At 34.3% G+C, this 19937-nt stretch overlaps 1 protein-coding gene across 2 annotated transcripts; it reads left to right on the top strand.

The window, feature by feature from the left end:
• The first annotated feature begins 1997 nt into the window (after nucleotides 1–1997).
• LOC110025564 (probable plastidic glucose transporter 2) lies at nucleotides 1998–17643 on the top strand. 2 transcript variants are annotated; one of them, XM_020726117.1, is made up of 15 exons: nucleotides 1998–2179; nucleotides 2344–2462; nucleotides 2574–2691; nucleotides 2800–2867; nucleotides 2953–3085; nucleotides 3366–3465; nucleotides 3549–3661; nucleotides 3733–3826; nucleotides 11551–11704; nucleotides 11807–11950; nucleotides 12054–12127; nucleotides 12213–12301; nucleotides 14524–14638; nucleotides 14867–15051; nucleotides 17557–17643. In XM_020726117.1, exons 2-14 carry the CDS (start codon nucleotides 2372–2374, stop codon nucleotides 15047–15049), a joined length of 1476 nt encoding a protein of 491 aa, XP_020581776.1. In that variant the 5' UTR covers nucleotides 1998–2179; nucleotides 2344–2371; the 3' UTR covers nucleotides 15050–15051; nucleotides 17557–17643. The 2 variants fall into 2 exon arrangements, with proteins under 2 accessions (XP_020581776.1, XP_020581777.1); XM_020726118.1 differs by having other exon boundaries at nucleotides 1999–2179; nucleotides 2404–2462.
• The last annotated feature ends 2294 nt before the right edge of the window (nucleotides 17644–19937 follow it).

The raw sequence follows: 19937 nt of genomic DNA, 5'->3' as shown, positions 1-19937 counted from the left end.
TGCTTTACAAGATTGGTTAATAATTCAAACGTTTTATAATGAATTAGTGGGATCACTTAGATCTATTATAGATGTTGTTGCACGTAGATCACTAATGTCAAAACTTTTTGATGAAGCATACTCTTTAATTGAAGAAATGACTACTAACAATTTTCAATGGTCCTCTGAAAGGGTAAATCCTAAGAGAGTATTTAGTATTCACGATTCTGATGCAATGTCTATTTTTACATCTCAAATTGCTGTTATTTCGAAAAAGATTGATCAAATTGGAGTGAACTATTCTCAAATACCCCCAGTATTATAGGAAAATTCACTATGACAGATAATTAATACTCAATCATCTTATGAAACTTTAAATGCTATAAATAATCAAAATAACAATCCATATTCTAATTATTATAACCCTCGATGGAAAAATCACTCTAATTTTAGTTGGAATAATTATAATAATTCGGTGAATCTCTCTGGAAATTTGAACAACTAAGAAAATTCTAATTATTGACCTTATTATCCTCCTAGATTTAACTCTAACCCTAACCCACAAGTTAAAGAAAAGAAGTTGACAAAGGAAGAAATAATGTTGAACATGGGAAAACAAATACAGAATCAAGGATAAACAGACTCAAGATGCAAGAGAACTATCCAATACACCTTATATATACGGATCACGAGCATGTAAATCTAGAGATTCTAATCATTGTATTAAATAATGACTATTAAGATTTGATTTATTACATTAAAATTTCTCTTTATTTATCATAATTGTCGTTAATAAAGAGCAAGAAAATTAAGAAACATAATTTATACACCAAAAAATGATTTTCACAAATCTTAATATAATCTAATAATCTGGATCACAGATAAAAAGATACAATTCTTTGCTAGTCCGACCAACTGAAGTCCATCAGCTGATCGTTAGCAGCCGATTGACCGAAAATCAGATGATTAAAGGGCCAGTCAGGCCGATCAGAGATAAGCATGCACGCTGATGACTAATTAAATATCAAACACCCCAACAATCTCACAAGTATCAACGTGAGACTCCCTTAATAGCTCCCCCAATGATCTCCAAAGATCACCCGAGATAAGCATGCACGCTGATGACTAATTAAATATCGAACACCCCAACAATCTCACAAGTATCAACGCGAGACTCTCTTAATAGCTCCCCCAATGATCTCCAAAGATCACCCAGGAACAACAATCAAGCTAACCAACCGAACGCCCTAAAGCCAACCGACTACCATACTCAAAACATATTTGCTTCCTAGAGCGAAGGCCGACCAACACCAACACAGCCGACCGACCTAACCACCTGCCGAGCGGAAGGTATATACATAAAAAAAGATGCCAAAACCAGTTATAAATGCAAAAAAAAAAAAAAGAAATATCATGTAATATGCCTATTAAAGCAAGACAAACATAAAATTTTACACCTTATCCCTCTATCTCTTATACATATGGGGACCATTACATGCATTAGACGTTTTTGACTCTTCTCTTTAGACTCATACTCTGTAGCGAGAACTCTCTCATCTTCTCTCTCATAACTTCTAATTCCTAAGCATATAATGGGTCACATAGCTCAAGAATATCCCAATTTGCCACTATAAGACAAGTCTATATGTGATATTTTATTATTTTTCTCTCTTTTACCTTTCAATTATGGTTTCTACCGCTCAGACAATTGGATATGTCTCACAGGACAAATATGAATTCAACGCTATGCAGTGTCATTAATTTCTTTTATGCCAATTAACATGTGAATGCACCTAAATTATTTTCGGCTCATTGTTATCATGGCTAATATTTTTTTTATTTAAATATCAAGTCAATTCATTCATATATTTATACATAAATTCCAATCCCCAACCCCTCTTTAACACTAACCTCTTCATAAATTTTCTTACTATAATTAAACTTAAAATATGAAAAAATAAGAAGCTTTCTGCGATGGCGGCTCGCTGAACAGAACACGTGTTCGCCTCAGCTTTGTCGCATCATCATTCGTCATTGTTCATAAACAGGGCAGTCGAAGAAGTAGGAAGGCACTGGAAGCTCGGAAATCACGTTTGTCCCACAAACATAACCATTACCAGAAATCCGATCCGCCGGTTCTTTCGCAGGCTTGCCGCTCCGCCGCTTGCCAGACGGCTCACTGCCCATTTTAGTAGCGAAGGCAATCTCCTTCCTCGCAATTTTGTTTTATTTTTCCTTGATCTTCCGATGCACCCATCCGAGATGATCATTTTGAGGCCTGGATGCTAAAATTTTTTTTTCTCATTTGTATTGGATTTCTTCTGCTTCGGGTCTTCTTGTCGTATTTTTGGGTACTGCTTTTAGCGGACTGATTTGGTCAGATGATCGGAGAATGCGGCTGAATTTTAACTCCGCTATTCACAGGCGTTTGTCTTCGAGAGAGCTGATGGATCCCTTAGATAGAGATGATGAAGAGAGTGCCGGTGAGACATTTTTCTTTGTTTGTTGAAATCGATTAATTGTTTTTTTTATTTGTACGTCGAGCTTTTTAATCGATGTAGTTCTTTTATATTTTGTTTTTGGCATTCGTTTAGTTCGTTTGCTGAATTCTCCATCTGCTGAGGAAGAAGTTGGTAATCCATCGTGGAGGCTCTCTCTACCGCATGTAATCGTGGCGACAATATCTTCCTTCTTGTTTGGATATCACTTGAGGTGCGCTTCGGTTTCCTAGTCTGAGATCGGACGTGCTTGTTTCTTTTTGTTTTTATTATGTTTTTGGTATTTTAAAGAGAGTTGAAATGAGAATTACTACAATTACAGTGTTGTTAATGAGTCACTGGAGAGCATTTCCATGGATCTTGGGTTTACTGGGAACACCTTGGCTGAAGGTAGAACTAGGCTTTCTGGTTTTGTTAAATATGAGGTTCGCTTGTCCCGATGTACTTTATTTTGGTTTGGTTGGGTTTCTTGTAGGGCTTGTTGTGAGTATCTGCCTCGGAGGTGCACTTGTTGGTTGCTTCTTTAGTGGTTGGATTGCAGATGGAATTGGGCGGCGTAGGGCTTTTCAGTTGAGTGCCTTGCCAATGATTATTGGAGCTTGTTTAAGGTATTTAATTTGCTTCTGGTGCTCATTTCTTTTTTGGTATCAATGCTATCATCTAAGTTAATATTGTTGACTGGTTTTGTTATGATATTTTGTGCTTTATTTTTACTTTCTTTCTTTGTTAGATTATTCCAACTTTTACAGAGTCTCTGCTTTGATTGATGATTCAATATACTGGCAACTTAGGAAATGATACTCAGTCTCTATTTTTTTTTTTTTGAATGAATTCATGATACTCATTATCTTCCTTTGAATCCTAACAAACAAACTGCTACATTTTCAGTGCAAGCACTGGCAATTTACAAGGAATGCTCCTTGGTAGATTCTTAGTTGGAACAGGAATGGGCTTAGGTCCGCCAGTTGCTGCACTCTATGTAACGGAGGTAGAGTAAATATTCTCGTGTACTGATTGATTTCTTATATTGAATTTACTTATTCTCCACTTGTACAACTCTTTTGCTATCAGGTTTCACCTCCATTTGTGAGAGGAACATACGGGAGCTTTATTCAAATCGCTACCTGTCTTGGACTTACAGGGGCGCTCCTTGTTGGAATTGCAGTGAAGGAGGTTATTGGAGGGTAAATGAATACTGTTGTTTTATTTTGGTCTAATTGTTATTTTAATTAATTAGCCACCATTTACTTATTAGATGGAGAATTTGCTTTTGGGTATCTACTGTTCCTGCTGCTTTGCTGGTGATTTGTATGGAATTTTGTGCTGAAAGCCCTCACTGGCTTTATAAGGTTATTTGCTCCCTCTAAATGAAGCTTAATTATATTGTCATATTTACTAAAATTGACCCATGCCTGTATATTTTGCAAACAACCATCTTTGAAACACGAAGATGGAGGATGATTGTCAAATTAACTTGAATATATGGGACTTTGTGACTTTGATTTTTCTTATTCTAATTGATCAGTGTTGTCCCTTCGCTGAAAGCACAATGTTTAGTTGTTCGATTAAAAAATTAAAACAGTGCTTAATTGCTAATAAAAATCTCATTTATTTAATTAATCATGTAATTGGTTCAAAATTTGGGGATCAACCTTTTTGAAATTGTTTAGCCCCAATTAAGCTTTCTACTAGCGCTCCAACCATTGTTGATTTTAGCATCTTTTTTATTAATATATTGAAACTTGGTTAAACTGAAAAGTAATCTCTCAACTATTTGTATGTGACTAATTTAATCGCAGGGTATCATCTCTTTTCAATTTAATCTCAACTATTCAAAGTGATCCAAAGTGGTCTTTTGGAGGCTTAACTAGAAACAAGTTTGTATGGTCGAGAGACTAAATTGGGATCAATTTTGTGTCACAATTCTACATAATAGATCGTTTTGGATCAGTTTGTATTGTCGAGAGAATAAATTGGAGATGTGATATTTTGGGACTAATTAGGTCCACGTATTCAAGAACTTTTTTGGAGTTTAATCTTTTTGAAACCTAAGAGAAGAACGTGGTTGAGTTGAATGGGCTGTGGTGAGAGGGAAGCATAGGATAAAACATAGGAAGGTAAAAAGCATGTAAACAAACAAGGAGTTATGCAAAAAGTTAAAAAAAAAGTGGGAAGAAAAGGAGTATTGAGAAGTTAGAGGGAGGAGGGGAGTATTTGAGAAAATAGAATGGTTGAAGAAAAAAATTAAGTAATTCAAAAGCACAATATATGTAATTGAGAGGAGAAGAGTTGCATATGAGATAAAAGTTTACACAGAACCGAAAAAAAAAGAGAGAAAGTGAAGCGAAGAAAAATGAAAAGGAATGAAAAAGAGTTCAAGAAAATAGATGAAGAAAGCAATCAAAATAAGAAACATTGGGAAACTGAGGTAAACCTGCTACCTTCATAGTTATTATCTATTAAATTATGCTCTGTCTTACAAGATTGCTTACGGGTCTCTTGAATTTGAATTGTTACACTTGAGTAGCTTGAAATTCAAGCAAATTTTCTTTGAATACTTGAAATTTAAGTGGATGGGTCTTAGGGTCTGTTTGGGGCAGCTGCAACTTATCTAGCTAATCCAGATAAGCTGCTGATTAGCAGCTGATCCAGATAAGTTGTCTGACTGTTTAGTTTGTGAGTTTGGAAAACAGCTGATTCTGATAAATGATCATTCTGCCCCTATTTTGAATAAATTGTTTAACTGTTTAGTTTGTGTGTTTTGAAAACAGCTGATTTGCATGCTTTTTTAAGTAAATGAACAATCTGACACACAGAAGCTAAACGAAAATATAAATGAAGAGACAATTATTAAAAAAAGTATTAGATATGTCAGGTATAATGGCAATCACATGCTCAAAAAATTTCTAAGGCAGCATTTGCAAGTATGAATAACTAAACAAGTTATTTTAAAAAAAAATAAAAAGCTTACCTAGAGATTGACAAGGCCTTTGCAAAAGTTATAAAACCAAATGACATGTAGTGGTATTGCTTTTAATTTTTAAATTGGGGGTTTAGGATTACAATTTTGCGGGGAAAAAAAATTGTAGCTTTAAAAAATGAATATGAAGAAGTAGCATCAAATGAAACAAATGTACATTGTCACTATAAATAAATATTTCATCATAGCCAATCTTTCCTTAAAAACTTGCACAAATAACCTTACTTTTAAGCTGAATATATATACATTCATTTTAATTTTAAGTTGAATAGGCTTATCAATAATAAGTAATTAGATAATTAGTTTAGTAAGAATTTATTCAGGTAATAGAGGATGTCTTAATCGGCTAGGACGCGGATGATCTATTTCTTTAAATTAATTAAATAAATTACAAAGACTTAAAAATCAGGAGCTCCAGATCCAAATTAACTTCTGGAGGATCTATCTATTTCCCGTAGTTTTTGTTGTATTCCATTAAAAAATTCAGAATCTTATGAAGAAAATTAAAGAACAATTATTTCAATAGTACAAAATACAAGCAAGCTATGCACAAATAAAAACAACACAAACGAGAAAAAAAAAATAGATTTTTATGATCTCAATTTTGATCAATAGCTACTGAACCAATTTTGTTTTTCCAATCAAGGCCAAATCGACTCCACACAGACTCTCATCTCCTGAAAATAGTCCCCAGTTTCTGGGCGTTCTGTTTCCTACGATCGCTGCAGCGGTCTTTGAGTTTTAGCAGCCACCATTTCGCCGGATAAAGCTCTTCCTTGGTTGAATGCAAACAAACTGGCAGGCTGGTCGATGGCGACGAAGAGGGCATCTTTAGGATGAAGTAGCTCGTAGATTAGTAGAACAAGAGATGCCATCAGAGGGGAAAAAGCATTTCAACCTCTGAAGAAATGGATACCTGCTCGCCTGGCTCGCCTCCGCTTCAGCTGTGGGTCTATAGGTTCTCGCCTAGCCTGGCTCGCCTCCGCTTCAGCTGTGGGTCTATAGTTTCTCGCCTAGCTTTCGGCAGATGAGCGACTAAGGTAGTCGCCTAGCTTTCGGCAGAGGAGCGACGACTGGCTTTCGGCAGAGGAGCGACTCTTCCAGGGCAAAAGGGCAAACGAGCAAGGGCACTGGCGTAAATGAGAGAACGAACCGATTGCGAACGCGGATCGTGGGTATAACCCCGCGGTCGGCATTGTTCTAAAATAAAAAATCCAGTTTAAAGATAAGCATCCTAAATGTGGGAAACAAACGATGAAGCGGCGTTTTCACTTCTAAACAGACCCTAAACAAATCATACCACACTTCCGTCCACACTTTTCATCAGTTATATTTTTTTGAGCAGAAAAATTGATGACCTCTTCCCTTATACCAAGAGATCGATGATTTACTTATGAGAGAGTCAACACTAGTAATTTTAATCACAAGTGTTCTCACTTATAGGCTAGGTGGTTAACCTTGGGTGCTTGCATCCTTGGAAAACCATCATAGCTGGAAAACAGAGTATTTGTAAGAAGGTGAAATATCTAGATAGTTTTATCTTCTTTATTTTGATATATCTATTAAAAATGATTTCACCCTTTTCTCACAATGGTTTGGGCAAAGCTTTTTAGAGACCCCCTTGTGTTTTGTGAGCTAGGAAAATGCTTGAGTCAGCTCCTTGACTGGAGCCAATACAGATGAACTGTATTGTCAGATTATGTTAAATCCATGTGATCAAGTCAACTAGCAGGTATTATAGCATGTATATTAAGGGAAAGCTTAATCATTTCTTGATCTTATTAGTTAACAAGCATGTATGAAAGAAAATTAGGATATTAGGGATATTGAATTCGTGCAATTAGATCTACCATTAGGTTTAAGAGATAAGGTAAAGGCATGGCTCTAACCTTAGCCTTATTGAACTCATGACAGCTTGTCTTCTATTCAACTATCAGAGTTATTTGGTTTCATGACCATGCCCTTGTGCTTGTTGGGTCAAATAACATCTTTTGACTCACTTGAACTTGTTCAATCTAGGTTCTACATGATGTTGGACTAAGATGGAGTTTTTCATGCGTTTCTTGTACTTGACCAATGAAGAGGTTTGATGAATTCATTTCTTAATTTTATTAGCTTCTATATCTTAGATTTTTTGTTTACTTATAATTAATTCATATGAGAATTTTGCATGCATTTTCCTATAATTTGAAGAGGTATAAAAAAATTATTCTATACATCCAGAGATTTTCAACAAATGGCGAAGTTTTAGTCTGATAGATTTTTTTCATCGAACGATGTTTGATCACATCAGGACTTACTAGAAGACAACGCTTTTCTTATCCTTGGGATTGCTTTCTATAGTTCTCACTATGCATTGCATAAGCGTATGGGCTTTGGCCATTGAATTTATTATTAGGATCCTTATATTGTTGATCTACAAAAGTTATATTCTTTAGGTATCATGTCTTAGTCTTCACAATGTGGCATCTACTTTTATTGTTCAACTCTTATGGACTGCAAGCCTTCTATTGGACTAATTTATTTAGCAAATCATCGTAATTATTGCTTAAAAGTGTTTTTTCCTTTATCTCTGAGGATAATTTACTTGGAGGTTTGTTATAAGCTTGATACTCTCTTAAGTAATTTCTTTATGATCGTTTGGAAAACCTTGTCGGTAAATGGTTTCATCTGTAGGGTTACCTTTAGGATCTTCAATTAGTGATTCTGCAGAAGATAAAAACGTCATGCCTTGATTTTCTTCCTGTGGTAGTCTTTTGGGAGACTTGAATCATCTGAAGTAACTCATGACTATAGCAAGTTTAGATTTTTAATATTTGATTATTCTTTATATCTTCGACGACAAATCAATAGGATATTGATGGTTTGTCTGCTGATCTTCTTTGTAACTTCTTTTTCTTTAATGAAATGAAAGACCATATAGATTGAGGACATAAAGCTTGTCAATGGATCTCCTAGGGGCGGATCTCTGGACGCATTATCTAGATGTTATGTTCTGGCATATCTTTCATGTTTTCTTTTATGAGAGTTTAGTCTTTTAGAGTTAATATTATAGATTGAATAAACTTAATAAGTTACTATTTCATGTGTTTGGTTTCAAGAGAGGTGATATGAAGGAAGTCTTCCTTTCCTCAAACCCCTTTATGTTGCTACCTCTTTGTAGTAGATCTCTAGAAGCTGTATTACCCAAATGGCAAACCCTAATGTTTACCATGTCAGTTTGGATTATGAGGCATAATTTATCTGGTTATGCTATCTTGACTGGTAGATGGCAAATTTCTAACAGTTAATATTACACAGATTTTACTACCTAATATTTTATGCAAAGTATTTTTGTAGATGAAGTTTGCTTCGTTTGAGAATGCCCTTAACTTATTGGGTTGGACCTGAGTGATGCACTTAAGATGAAGTGATAAATTGTTTTTGATGAACCCACTAAAAATTAATATTTCTATGTGCTGGAGTGTATTATGATTAGAGCATTGTGTTCTCCAAAGATACGAAAAGAAGTCTTCACCATTGGAGTTGCTAGAATTTTACGATTTTTTTGAAAGGGCTGTTGAACCCCAACAAAATTATCAAACTTCATGATTTGATTCCAATTTTAAGAGTTATATTGATTGAACCAAATTTTCTTTAAGAGATTTTTCTTTTTGTTTAGATCTATTGTCAAGACTTCCTATTGGCCTAAGCTTGGATAGTTAATTGTCTATACAAGAAGGAAAAGTTGAATAAGGTAACTTATGGTCAAGTTTTTGGGTTCAAAGTTAATTTGTTAGGGAATTATGGGAATGAAAGTAAATTCATTCAGGATTTTATAGTTTAATCTTCCCCAATTCACCATGGACACAATCATCAATATTAGAGTGCTTTGACCCACATGATGATCGGTGAGCTTGACTAACAATTGTGGCTTGCCTTATTTTAGTCATTCAAAGCATACTATGATGGGGTAATGTGTCAAAGATACACTTTCAAGATTAACCATAGCTCATTTATTAGCAAAGGGTCTATTGGGCCAACTTGACTAAATGTTTCACATGTGTATGGCATTATCCAGTCGTGATTCATCCGCTTGTCTTAATCATCATTGATGGAGTAGGCAGTCAACATAGTGATCATCGATAAAATCATTTGGCATCGCCGTCGTCAATGGAGTGGTCAACGAAGAAGTCATTTTTGGCATATTTAACATCGATGAAGAAATTTATATGGGAAATATTTAACAAATTATCATTAACTTCATTTTTGTCAACAAAATAAACCTCGATGAACTATAATTGGTAGCATAACAATCAAGGACAGGGTGGGATAGTCAATGAAGTCACCATTAGCATGGATATTGTTGATAGAGTGAATCGTCATTGGAGCCTTCCTTAATTGAGCATAACCATCTTCTACAAAATTGTCATCGGCATGATTGTCATCAATAGGTGAACATTGTGACCTGCCATCATTGACAGAATGGGTTGTCAATGAAGTTATTTTTGACAGGTTGTCATTTGCATATTTGCTATTGATGGAGTTGACCTTAAGATTAATTGTCAAAAAAGAGTTCATCGATTGGGCTATTATAAATGATGATGAAGGTTGTTGAATGAGATGTCGATAGAGTTTGGTGTAAATATGTTGATGGTGATAATATTGGGATGCATGATTATTCAGTATAATTACTCTTGAACATTAATGAAAACACTCTTCATTTTTACTTTGCACGTGATTTCCTTATTCATGTTGCACCAAATAAAGCATTTATTATTAAAAATTCATGATTCATAGGCGTGCATTTATAAAAATTATATATTTAATTAATTAATTTGTATTACTTAATGATTATTACTTTTTATTTATTTATTTCATTACCAAACATACTTTTAATCTTGATAACAACGTTGACTTGCATTTATAATATTCTTATATAAAAACTCTCATCACATTCTTTCTATAACTCGAATCACATCATGAGTGCTATTCAGCTGTTATAAAAAGGATTCCTGATGGGCAGTGGAATTACCACTGATTTAATATATGCCATGATCTCGCTAGCCATTTTACCATCACAATTATGAACTATGGCACACATCTTTCTCTATTACAAAGATTTTCATGCCAGCATCCAACTTTAAGGGCTGGTTTTTTTTTTTTTCCTTGTTTTGAGTTGAAGGTCTTTAGCAGGTGAAGAACATCATATATGTTGTCATCCATAGAATAGTAGTGGTGGCATAGAGAAGCTTATGAGAAACAGTTGTCTTATCTAATTGCTGTCGCCAGCGATGGAACGACTTGTGGCGGGATTGTGTTGGGTTAGTCAATAAAATGGTGTTGTGTAACTAAAAAATGAACTATTCATCAGGCTGGTGAACCTCCCGTTCTTTGATAGGTGGCTGGTATAGGGGAGATTATCTTCCAAGTATTTACTATTTTCTTCTTTTTTTTTTGGCTTCTGCTAAAGTGAAGAACCAATTCTTTCATTTCCTCTAGAGGAGTTGACAGTTGAAGCTATCGATCACTAGAAGTTGCCTTTTCTATTTCCCTTCTTGATATTTTTATTTTCAAGTAGTGGATCGTGTGTTTTATAAACTTTATAGTTTTCCTTATAGTTTTTTTGTGTATTCGCTATTTATAGTTATTGCATTTATGAGAAATTAGGATATGCATTTTTAGTTTGTATTTAGGGGTTTTGAACTTTTCTTATGGTAAGATTTGATTGCATTTAGGTTAAGAGAAAATCCATTTTCTGTGCTCCCTATTGATTTATTCCCTTTTATGATTTCTTGTTTGTGCATGGGCTATTTTCTCCTACCAGTAGTCAGACGTGAAACCAAAAAAGATTTTCATTGATTGATCAAGTTATTTTGCTTGAACACTCATCAATCTGAGACCGCTAGTCTTGTTGCATCAATTAAATTTTCTCGTCGTCTGTATGGTAAATTGGTTTATATGGTTCATGGTGAGCTTATCTTGACGTCTGAAGACAGTAGATTTTTGCTTCTTAACATAAAACATGTCTATAAGTGTTGATCTTCATGTTTATCTTGAAAGCATAGTTCTTAAAAGGATATTTTACCAAATTTGCTCTTTTGTCTGATGCAGCACGCCAGAATTGGTGAAGCGGAAGCTGAATTTGAAAGGCTACTTGGAGTTTCTCATGTAAAATCCGCAATGTCAGAGTTGCTACGTTCAGATAGAGGGGATGATGCAGATGGCGTGAAGTTTTCGGAGTTACTTTATGGTCGACATTTCAGGGGTATACAACTCATTCATAATCTTTAATTGTTGTGCTGTGCATCTTGCTAAAATTCCTATCTTCTTAGAAGTCATTTGCAAGTAACTCTCTCTTTTGTTACAGTTGTTTTTATTGGAACAACACTATTTGCTTTACAGCAATTATCTGGAATAAATGCTGTCTTCTATTTCTCTTCTGTTGTCTTTAAAAGAGCCAAGGTGCCTTCAAACATCGCCAACATATGCATAGGGCTTGTTAATTTGTTAGGTAAACTGAAAATTTATTTTTCTGTTGCCGTTGATTTTGAAAAAGTTGTGACATACTTGTGTGTGTGTGTGTGTGTGTGTTTGTGTTTGTGTTTTGCTTTCAGGTTCAATAATTGCAATGCTTTTGATGGATAAGCTGGGAAGGAAGGTGCTACTTTTTGGGAGCTTTGTTGGCATGGTAATCTACTCGCATTAAAAACTTCCTCATTAATATTTTCTTGTTTTGTCCTATGAATAAAATCAACAGCTCCGTACTTGTCCAGGCAGCCGCAATGGGCCTACAGGCTTTTGCAGCAAGCTATCAAATTCTAGGTTCTGCAACGTTATATCTCTCTGTTGGTGGGATGTTGATGTAAGTACTAAGCATAAACTTGCAGTTTTAACTCTTACTCATTATCTAAGTAGTTGACATGAAACTTTTGTATGAGATTGACTGATTTGGATAGTTATTTGGCTTTATCTTTAAGTTTGATTTTTAAGCATATATTTACTGCTAACTGGTACGGATACATTAACTTGTCATTCAGAAAAAAACATTACCCAGCAGTGATAACATGGAAGAATGCAGTATGAAGGAGTCCAAGTTGCTAACCATTGATTATTTCATTTGGGAGTCATCAAGTAGGGCTGTAAACAAGATCGAGCTTGAGCGAGCTCAGACTTGGCTCATGTTCAGCTCATTCGAAATAGCTCGTGTTCGAAATTGGCTCGTGAACAGTGTGTTCGTGTTCGGCTCGATTTAAATATTCGTGTTCGTGTTCGGCTCGTGTTCGACTCGAAGTTGGCTTGAAAAAATTAAATTGAAAAAAATAGATGTAAAGTGTGGGATTCAAACCTGGACCAAATGCATACAAAAGAAGACACTAACCACATTATCACACGAGATGTTATGATTTAAATTTAGATATAAATATATATAATATATTATTATATAAATAATTATATATATTTTTAATTTCGAACTAAAACGAGCCGAACATGAGCGAACAAAGAGCTGTTCGTGTTCGGCTCGTTTATACTTAAAGCTTTAAAAACTTATTCGTGTTCGACTCGTTTACTTAACGAACAAGCCAAACAAGAGCTACTTAACGAGCCGAACACGAGCTGTTCGCGAACAACGAGCTTTTTTGACAGCCCTATCATCAAGTACTCTTTTCTAGAAGTATTTTGCTGGCATCCTTTTGTGTGAAATCATTTACCTTTATACAAGTTCCATAATTCAATGTCAGTGAGAGCCTCGGTTAGGTCCATAATTCAATTTTGTGAGGTGGTTCACATACATGCTCGTAAGAGTGGTTATTGACCGATAAGTCACCGCACATGCTAAAGCCCTCACGTGTTTCAAAAACAAAGAGAAAAGAAATGAAAAAAAAAAAAAGAAGCCTCCAATGGAGTATTTTGTTTTGTAACAGACTTTCGATTGTTTGTAAGGTGGTTTGCGCACTTGGTATGTGGTAGGTTATGTCTAGCCATAGCCTACCATAGCCACAAATTCCCAGAGATGGTCCAAATTGTATGTTTTTCTTTCCTTTTTTGTGGCTTGTTATGAAATCTCCACTTATATACCCCACACCTGAGGTTGAGCACTTCCTCATGTTTAGTCAAACATCATGGGATGAAGATATCACCCTCTCTCCAATTATATTCATGACATTCGTGGGATCTCATGATAAAGACGAGAGAAGCCAATGAAGTGTCTTGCTCCCTTTCATTGATCATCTGCACATGAGATCATGCACTATGGCCTCTCATAGAGTTTAGCTTGGCAGTGTCACCTATACATTCCCTTTCTTGCTGTGCTAAGGAGGTTCTCTTATGACCAGGTGCTTCACACATTGCTCATATGCACTTTTCCTGATGTAGGTGGCACAATCCGTCATGATGCTTTGTTCATCACTTAAAATCTTTTGTGGTGTGGTTGGTTGGCCGATTTCGCTGCATGCTACCCCCTCTGCAGGCATATTGTAGAAGCATTGGTGAAAGTTATAATGAAATCTTAACTTAGATCTAATTTGTCTATTTACACCAAGCTAAAAAATGTATTGAATTCGCAAAATTTAAATTAAAGCTTGTAAAAGAGAATATTTGAACATGCATTCTGAATTTTTCATTGTTAGGAATGAGAGGACCCTCTCTTAGATTTTTCGAACATCTATTTTGATTTTATTAAGCGATAATAGCCTTCCTTTTCTTATTAATTGCGACCTCATGAAAATTTAATAGCAAATTTTATATTTTTTCTAAGCATTTACAGTTTCTTTAATTGATGTTTCAGGGAACAGAACTGTTCTTTCGGGGCAAAGCCAAAATTTTTTCATAGCGGGGGCACAATTTATGTATATTAGTGAAAAAATAGTTAAAAAAATATAGATATATAATATATAAGAAATCCTAAGAAATTAAGGCGGTAATGCCCAACCTTAAATCCACCCTTGCTTTAGGATGCCATTAAAATATAAAGAGATATATTAACATCTATGATTCTATTTAACAGACGCTCTTTATTTCCTAGCAATACTATGCTGCTAAGATGTTAGTTGCAAGAGCTCTCTAGTTATTAATTATTTCTTGCAGATTTGTCTTTACATTTGCGCTAGGTGCTGGTCCAGTCCCCGGTCTTCTTTTGCCTGAGATATTTCCAAACAAAATCAGAGAGAAGGCTATGGCTGTATGCATGTCTGTGCATTGGGTAAGTTCAGTACATCCTTAGCTTTCACTTGGGGAAATTATAAGGTTAATTCAGTTTTAATCTTGTGTCTGCCATGTTTCTTTATATAATGGTGGCTCAACTAGTATGCGGCTGGGTTGATTTTCAAGAGACCAGCAACTATGCTTAAAAGTTGTTCATATCAAAATAGACAATTTCTATCTTTTTCTGGAAAGATGAATATATGGTTCATTATGATGCTAATTTCAGGTGGTCAATTTCTTTGTTGGCTTGTTATTCTTGCGGTTGTTGGAATTACTGGGAGCAAAGATTTTGTACACAATTTTTGCTTCCTTCTGCTTGATTGCTGCCGCTTTTGTTATGAGAAATGTAGTGGAAACTAAGGGCAGGTCACTTCAAGAAATTGAGATCTCCTTGCTACCACCCCAGTAGAGGTACATTTTATTTAATTAACTGAGTTTTTACATCAAAATTAGTATTTTGTTCAAAACAAGCAATATATTTAGTTGTTGTACATGCGTTCTGCCCCTTTTTAATAATGTTTCATGGGATTTAATGCTTCTTGTCTATTGCCACAGTGATTTGAATAATTTGTGGTTATTTAATTTTAAATCAAAATTTTGAATTTTAATACTATGAATTTTTTATTTTTTCAATCATATTCATGCTTGAATAGATTAAGGAGGAAATCTCGTTTGAAAAATAAAGCTAAACAAAATAAAGGCTAATAACTTGTGAAACCACAAAATTGCAATATCCTTGCTAGTAGTCTAGTAGAGGTTTTTTTATTGGGTCCTTTCGCCTCGTGTCACCCAATTCCTATGTATTCACATATCGAACACCTAAACTTCAATTTTTACGTACAAACCACCTCATCCCCTGTCATTGGACACCTGATGCAATAATTTGTCCATAGGTAGGGTGGCCTCTATGTAAAAATTGAAGTTTGGCAGCTTTCCGTGAGGCAGTGAAGAAAAAAGATTTTGGCCAGAGATTCTCTCTACTAAGAAAGAATAAACAAATAATAGTTCTATGTAAAAATTGAAGTTTGGCAGCTTTCCGTGAAGCAGTGAAGAAAAAAGATTTTGGCCAGAGATTCCCTCTACTAAGAAAGAATAAACAAATAATAGTAATAGTAAAGAAAGAGGATTTAATTAACAAAAGAAATTACCCAGTTCAAAATTTCTTGAAAAAGTTGCCGTCCAAGAAATTGGCATAAAATTTCTACACAATGGTGCTTTCAATTCATCAAGAAAATGCTCAATCATTATACAAACTTTTTTTTTCCCTATTTTTTTCTCCCTCTTCACAAAAACCACTGTTTCTTTTCCTTGAAAGAGTTTTCCAAACCTTCAGCTAGCCAAGCAAATCCAACTGCCATCGACCACTAAAGTAATCCATGTACACAAACTTGAGCGCTCAAGAAACTCCCATACACCTGGATTAACAACTCACGCAGCCCATTTATATTTATGGAAATCATATTAGGTAATTTTAAATATAAATCTTATTTAAATTTTGATGTAAAATTATCTAAGATTAAAAATTATCCAAATAAATTTTCATAATTGCTTTTTTCCCAAAATAATAATGAATTGATATGCATCTTAACAACCTTGAATTTTAAATCTGTACATGTCCTAACAAACTATTGAGTTATAAAATAAACTAAAAATACCCCAAATGATTCAATAACGCAACAATATATATGAATGTCCTATTTACTCTTGTTGAAACGCAACAATATATATGAATGTCCTATTTACTCTTCTCCAAGCTAAGCACTAAAAGAACCAAAATCTCGTGTTGTGCACTTTGCAACCTCAACAAATCTAGATAACCCCTAAGCTTAATATGATACTGAAGGAAAACTCCAACGACTCAAAATTGCAACTATTATTACAAGACACCACAAAGTTACAATGATGATTCTTCAACAAGAAATAACATAGCACAGGTAAATAGTAAACGACAATGAGGACTGCTGAAATTAAGGAAATGACAATAACATAAAACAGAAACAACCATCTGTGACGGGTACAGCAGGGGGAGGATGGAACGACAGTGTTGGCGGCAATGGGGAAAAGGTCGGTAGGGCTGGTGGCTGCTGGGAGGAGTCAGACAGGTGGCCTGAAAGAGTTGGAGAGGACCAACGACCTGCTGGAAAGGAACCAGAGGGGGCAACAAGGCTAGTGGGCTCCTAGGAGGGCTGGTTAGGGGCAGGGAAAGTGGTTGGTAGCAGTAGAAGAGGGGGCTGTGGTGGCCGGATTCTGAAATGACAGCAAGAAAACAGAGTATGGTAAGATAAATGTCTTGTCGGGGTCGAGCTAGAGCCGAAACACCACTTAGACTCTTGAAGATGGTCACCTCCTAAAACAAGTGATAGTCGAAGCACTTCCTTGCCTTCGAATACAACCCTTGAAGGGAACAACACTGGCAGCTGTAATCTGAATTCAGAAACCGCTTAACTGCAAAAGCTGTCAAACTTCAAACATTATATCTTTTATTTATAATGAAGCTTAGGACTTATTTTAGGCAATATTTTAAAGTAAGAAAGAGAATAAATATAATAAGAATTCATAATTTAAAAAATGTTTATAATAAATAATAATTCAGAATAGGCATAGATTAATAAAAATAATATTCAAAATTAGCAAGTGCTAGGATGGAAAGATGGGAAAAGGAAGGAAAAGGAAAAGATAGTTTTGAGAGCACATTTTAATTGTCAGAAAATCTCAGGTTATATCAAATTTCATATAAATATATATTGTTTGCTTTTACGGCTATTTTCTTTATAACATAATTCATAGAAATAATGTGTTCCTTACATTAATACCTTTTGTTTACTAAAGATTTCAATGTCGCTCAGGCTTCTTCTTATGCCTTGATGGTGTAATTCAATTACAAATGCTTCTTTTTTTTTTGCTTTTTATTGGTAGGCATGATGCAGACTGCAGAGCATGGGTCTCTTGATCAAGTGGGTGAATTTCTTGAAATTTGAGATGTTAAATAGATGGCCTTTTTAGTGAAGACTAATTATAGAAATATCGATGTGTTTCTCATGTATCTAATATTATAATGCTAGTTTCATTCGACATTGTTGATATATTTTCTATAAAAAATAGTTTTCTTTCTGCCTTTTTTGTAATTTTCATTGCATTTATAAGCTTGAAATGATTATGCATGTAATGTGGAATTCCCAAACCAGTACCATTTGACATTCACACAATCACCAATTACGATAGCATTACCATGTTCATGCCATGTCAAATGGGCGAACAAAGAATGGAGTAGGACTCCAAACCACCTTTCACAATTTAAGGAATTGCTTCCAATAACATGTGGGTTAACCGACACGCTTCAAGAATTTGTTATCAAATGGTCAATGCGCATCATCCGATTAGATTCTACTTATGTTAAGAAAGACAGGAGTAGACCTAGGATGACTTTGTTAGAATGATCTTAATTCATTAGAATTAAATGAAAATATGACACTAAATAGGATGCAATGAAGAAAAAAGATTCATGTAACCGACCCCGCTTAGTGGGATAAAGGCTTTGCTGCTGTTGTTGTTGTGGTCTATGCACATCATCAATATAGTAAAACAGTCTTCCCCACTTTTCAAGGTCGAAGAAAAGGCCATGCAAGGAAGTGGATGGCCTAATTTTCGTACAGCATCCAAACTGTCCCTTCCCACTCCATTACAACCACCTATATTTTCCTCTTTCAAGCTTGTTTTGCAATGTTTAATAGTTTATGAAATGATGTGACTGAAAACATCTGATGAGTGAAAAATTTTCCTTACCGTTTCTTCTTTTGAATCTTGCTCGCTAGTGAATTAGGTGAATGAAGGCTTGGTAGCCAACAGTTGAAGTTGTTTCTTTTGTGAGGATCAATATATTGTTTTCCTCTTATGTTTTCTCATAATTTTGTCTTTGTTTATGGCCTTGCATCTTTCAAACCAATCCCCTATCTTTCATCTTTTTCAAACAATACAAATCTTCAGCTTGTTTATAAGCTTTGTGTCACGACTGGGCCCGGGATTTGAAATTAATCAAAACCGATACAGGCGGTTGGATGGAAGAATTCGTTATTTATTTCTTATAACTTGCTATTAACAGATGAAAGAATCACTAATAAATTTAGTTAAAACAATATATTTCAATTTATTCTGGTTATAGTTGTCAGTGTCTTCTATACATGTTTTCTTTTTTATCGCTTATCTTTTAAATCATTTAAAATTTACCTGAAAAGTTAGTTTAAAAATAATGATGAGCTAATAAGGCAGTGAATATTCATATTCCTAAATAGAATAAATATGAAGAAAAAGACAATATACATGTCAGTTAAATTTTTTTATAAATCAATATAAATATTTAATATATTTTTTTATAGAGATTATATAAATTTCATAGTAATATCATTTTATGTCTATGAGTATCGTTTAAAAATAGTATCATTTAGAGTACTTTAGTATCAATATTCATTTCTATTTACGTGCACAGATAAATTAGTGTTTCCTCACTAGTATCATCAAGGGCACATGCAAACATACCATAAATCATTTATTTACATTCTAAATATCATTAAATATATTTCTATTATAACATGCATGTGTAGTAAATAAGTTAATGCAAATCGTTCACATTCATTTCTAGACGACCAAATTGAATAATAAGCTAGAATAATCATATTTTATTTGCAAAAATAAGATTCATTGACTAATAATATTATAATGCGAGTGTTTAGAAGAAATATAACATTATTGTCATAATTTAGAATTAAAAGTACTTACATTGATAAAAACAAGAAATACAACATTATTTTCATAATTTAGAAGTAAGAGTACTCATATCGATAATAGACATTCTGTTTACTGTTATTTTATTTCATTCAAATTATCATTTATAAAATATTTAATTATCGGTTAATTATAATCTAATTATCAATTATTATTGTATTGAACTATTTAATTTTTAAATATTTTAAATTTTAAGTTTAGTTATTGTAATCAAAACTAATATTAAATATTATTAATTTATGCAAAATATATTTAAAATTAAAACTCTAATATTTCTTTAGCACCTAATCAAGTTCATTCAAGTTTTAACCTTTAAATAATAAAATCATATATATAATATTTACTTAAATAAATAACTCACCCATGCTCAACAATCGAACACGAGCCCGGTTTTCTCCATAGAGTACGATGATCCTTCCTCAGGCTCCGGCTCGGCTCGATTCGAACACTGGAGCTCTCTTCTTCGAGTTCTTATTCTGTGCGGACACCGCACGCAACCATGCGGGCGGGGTCCCATG

This window comes from Phalaenopsis equestris, unplaced genomic scaffold, assembly GCF_001263595.1.
Source record: "Phalaenopsis equestris unplaced genomic scaffold, ASM126359v1 Scaffold000302, whole genome shotgun sequence".
Taxonomy (NCBI): Eukaryota; Viridiplantae; Streptophyta; class Magnoliopsida; order Asparagales; family Orchidaceae; genus Phalaenopsis; species Phalaenopsis equestris.
Note: the sequence above shows the minus strand (reverse complement) of the source record. Positions and strands in the feature narration are given on the sequence as shown.

What these genes read in the sequence shown, in the direction of transcription:
- LOC110025564 (XM_020726117.1), top strand. Translation starts at nt 2,372, where the DNA reads ATGCGGCTGAATTTTAACTCCGCTATTCACAGGCGTTTGTCTTCGAGA. An exon ending in AGGGCTTGTTAATTTGTTAG is followed by an intron (nt 11,951 to 12,053) that starts GTAAACTGAAAA and finishes TTTTGCTTTCAG; the next exon opens with GTTCAATAATTGCAATGCTT. An exon ending in TCTGTTGGTGGGATGTTGAT is followed by an intron (nt 12,302 to 14,523) that starts GTAAGTACTAAG and finishes TATTTCTTGCAG; the next exon opens with ATTTGTCTTTACATTTGCGC.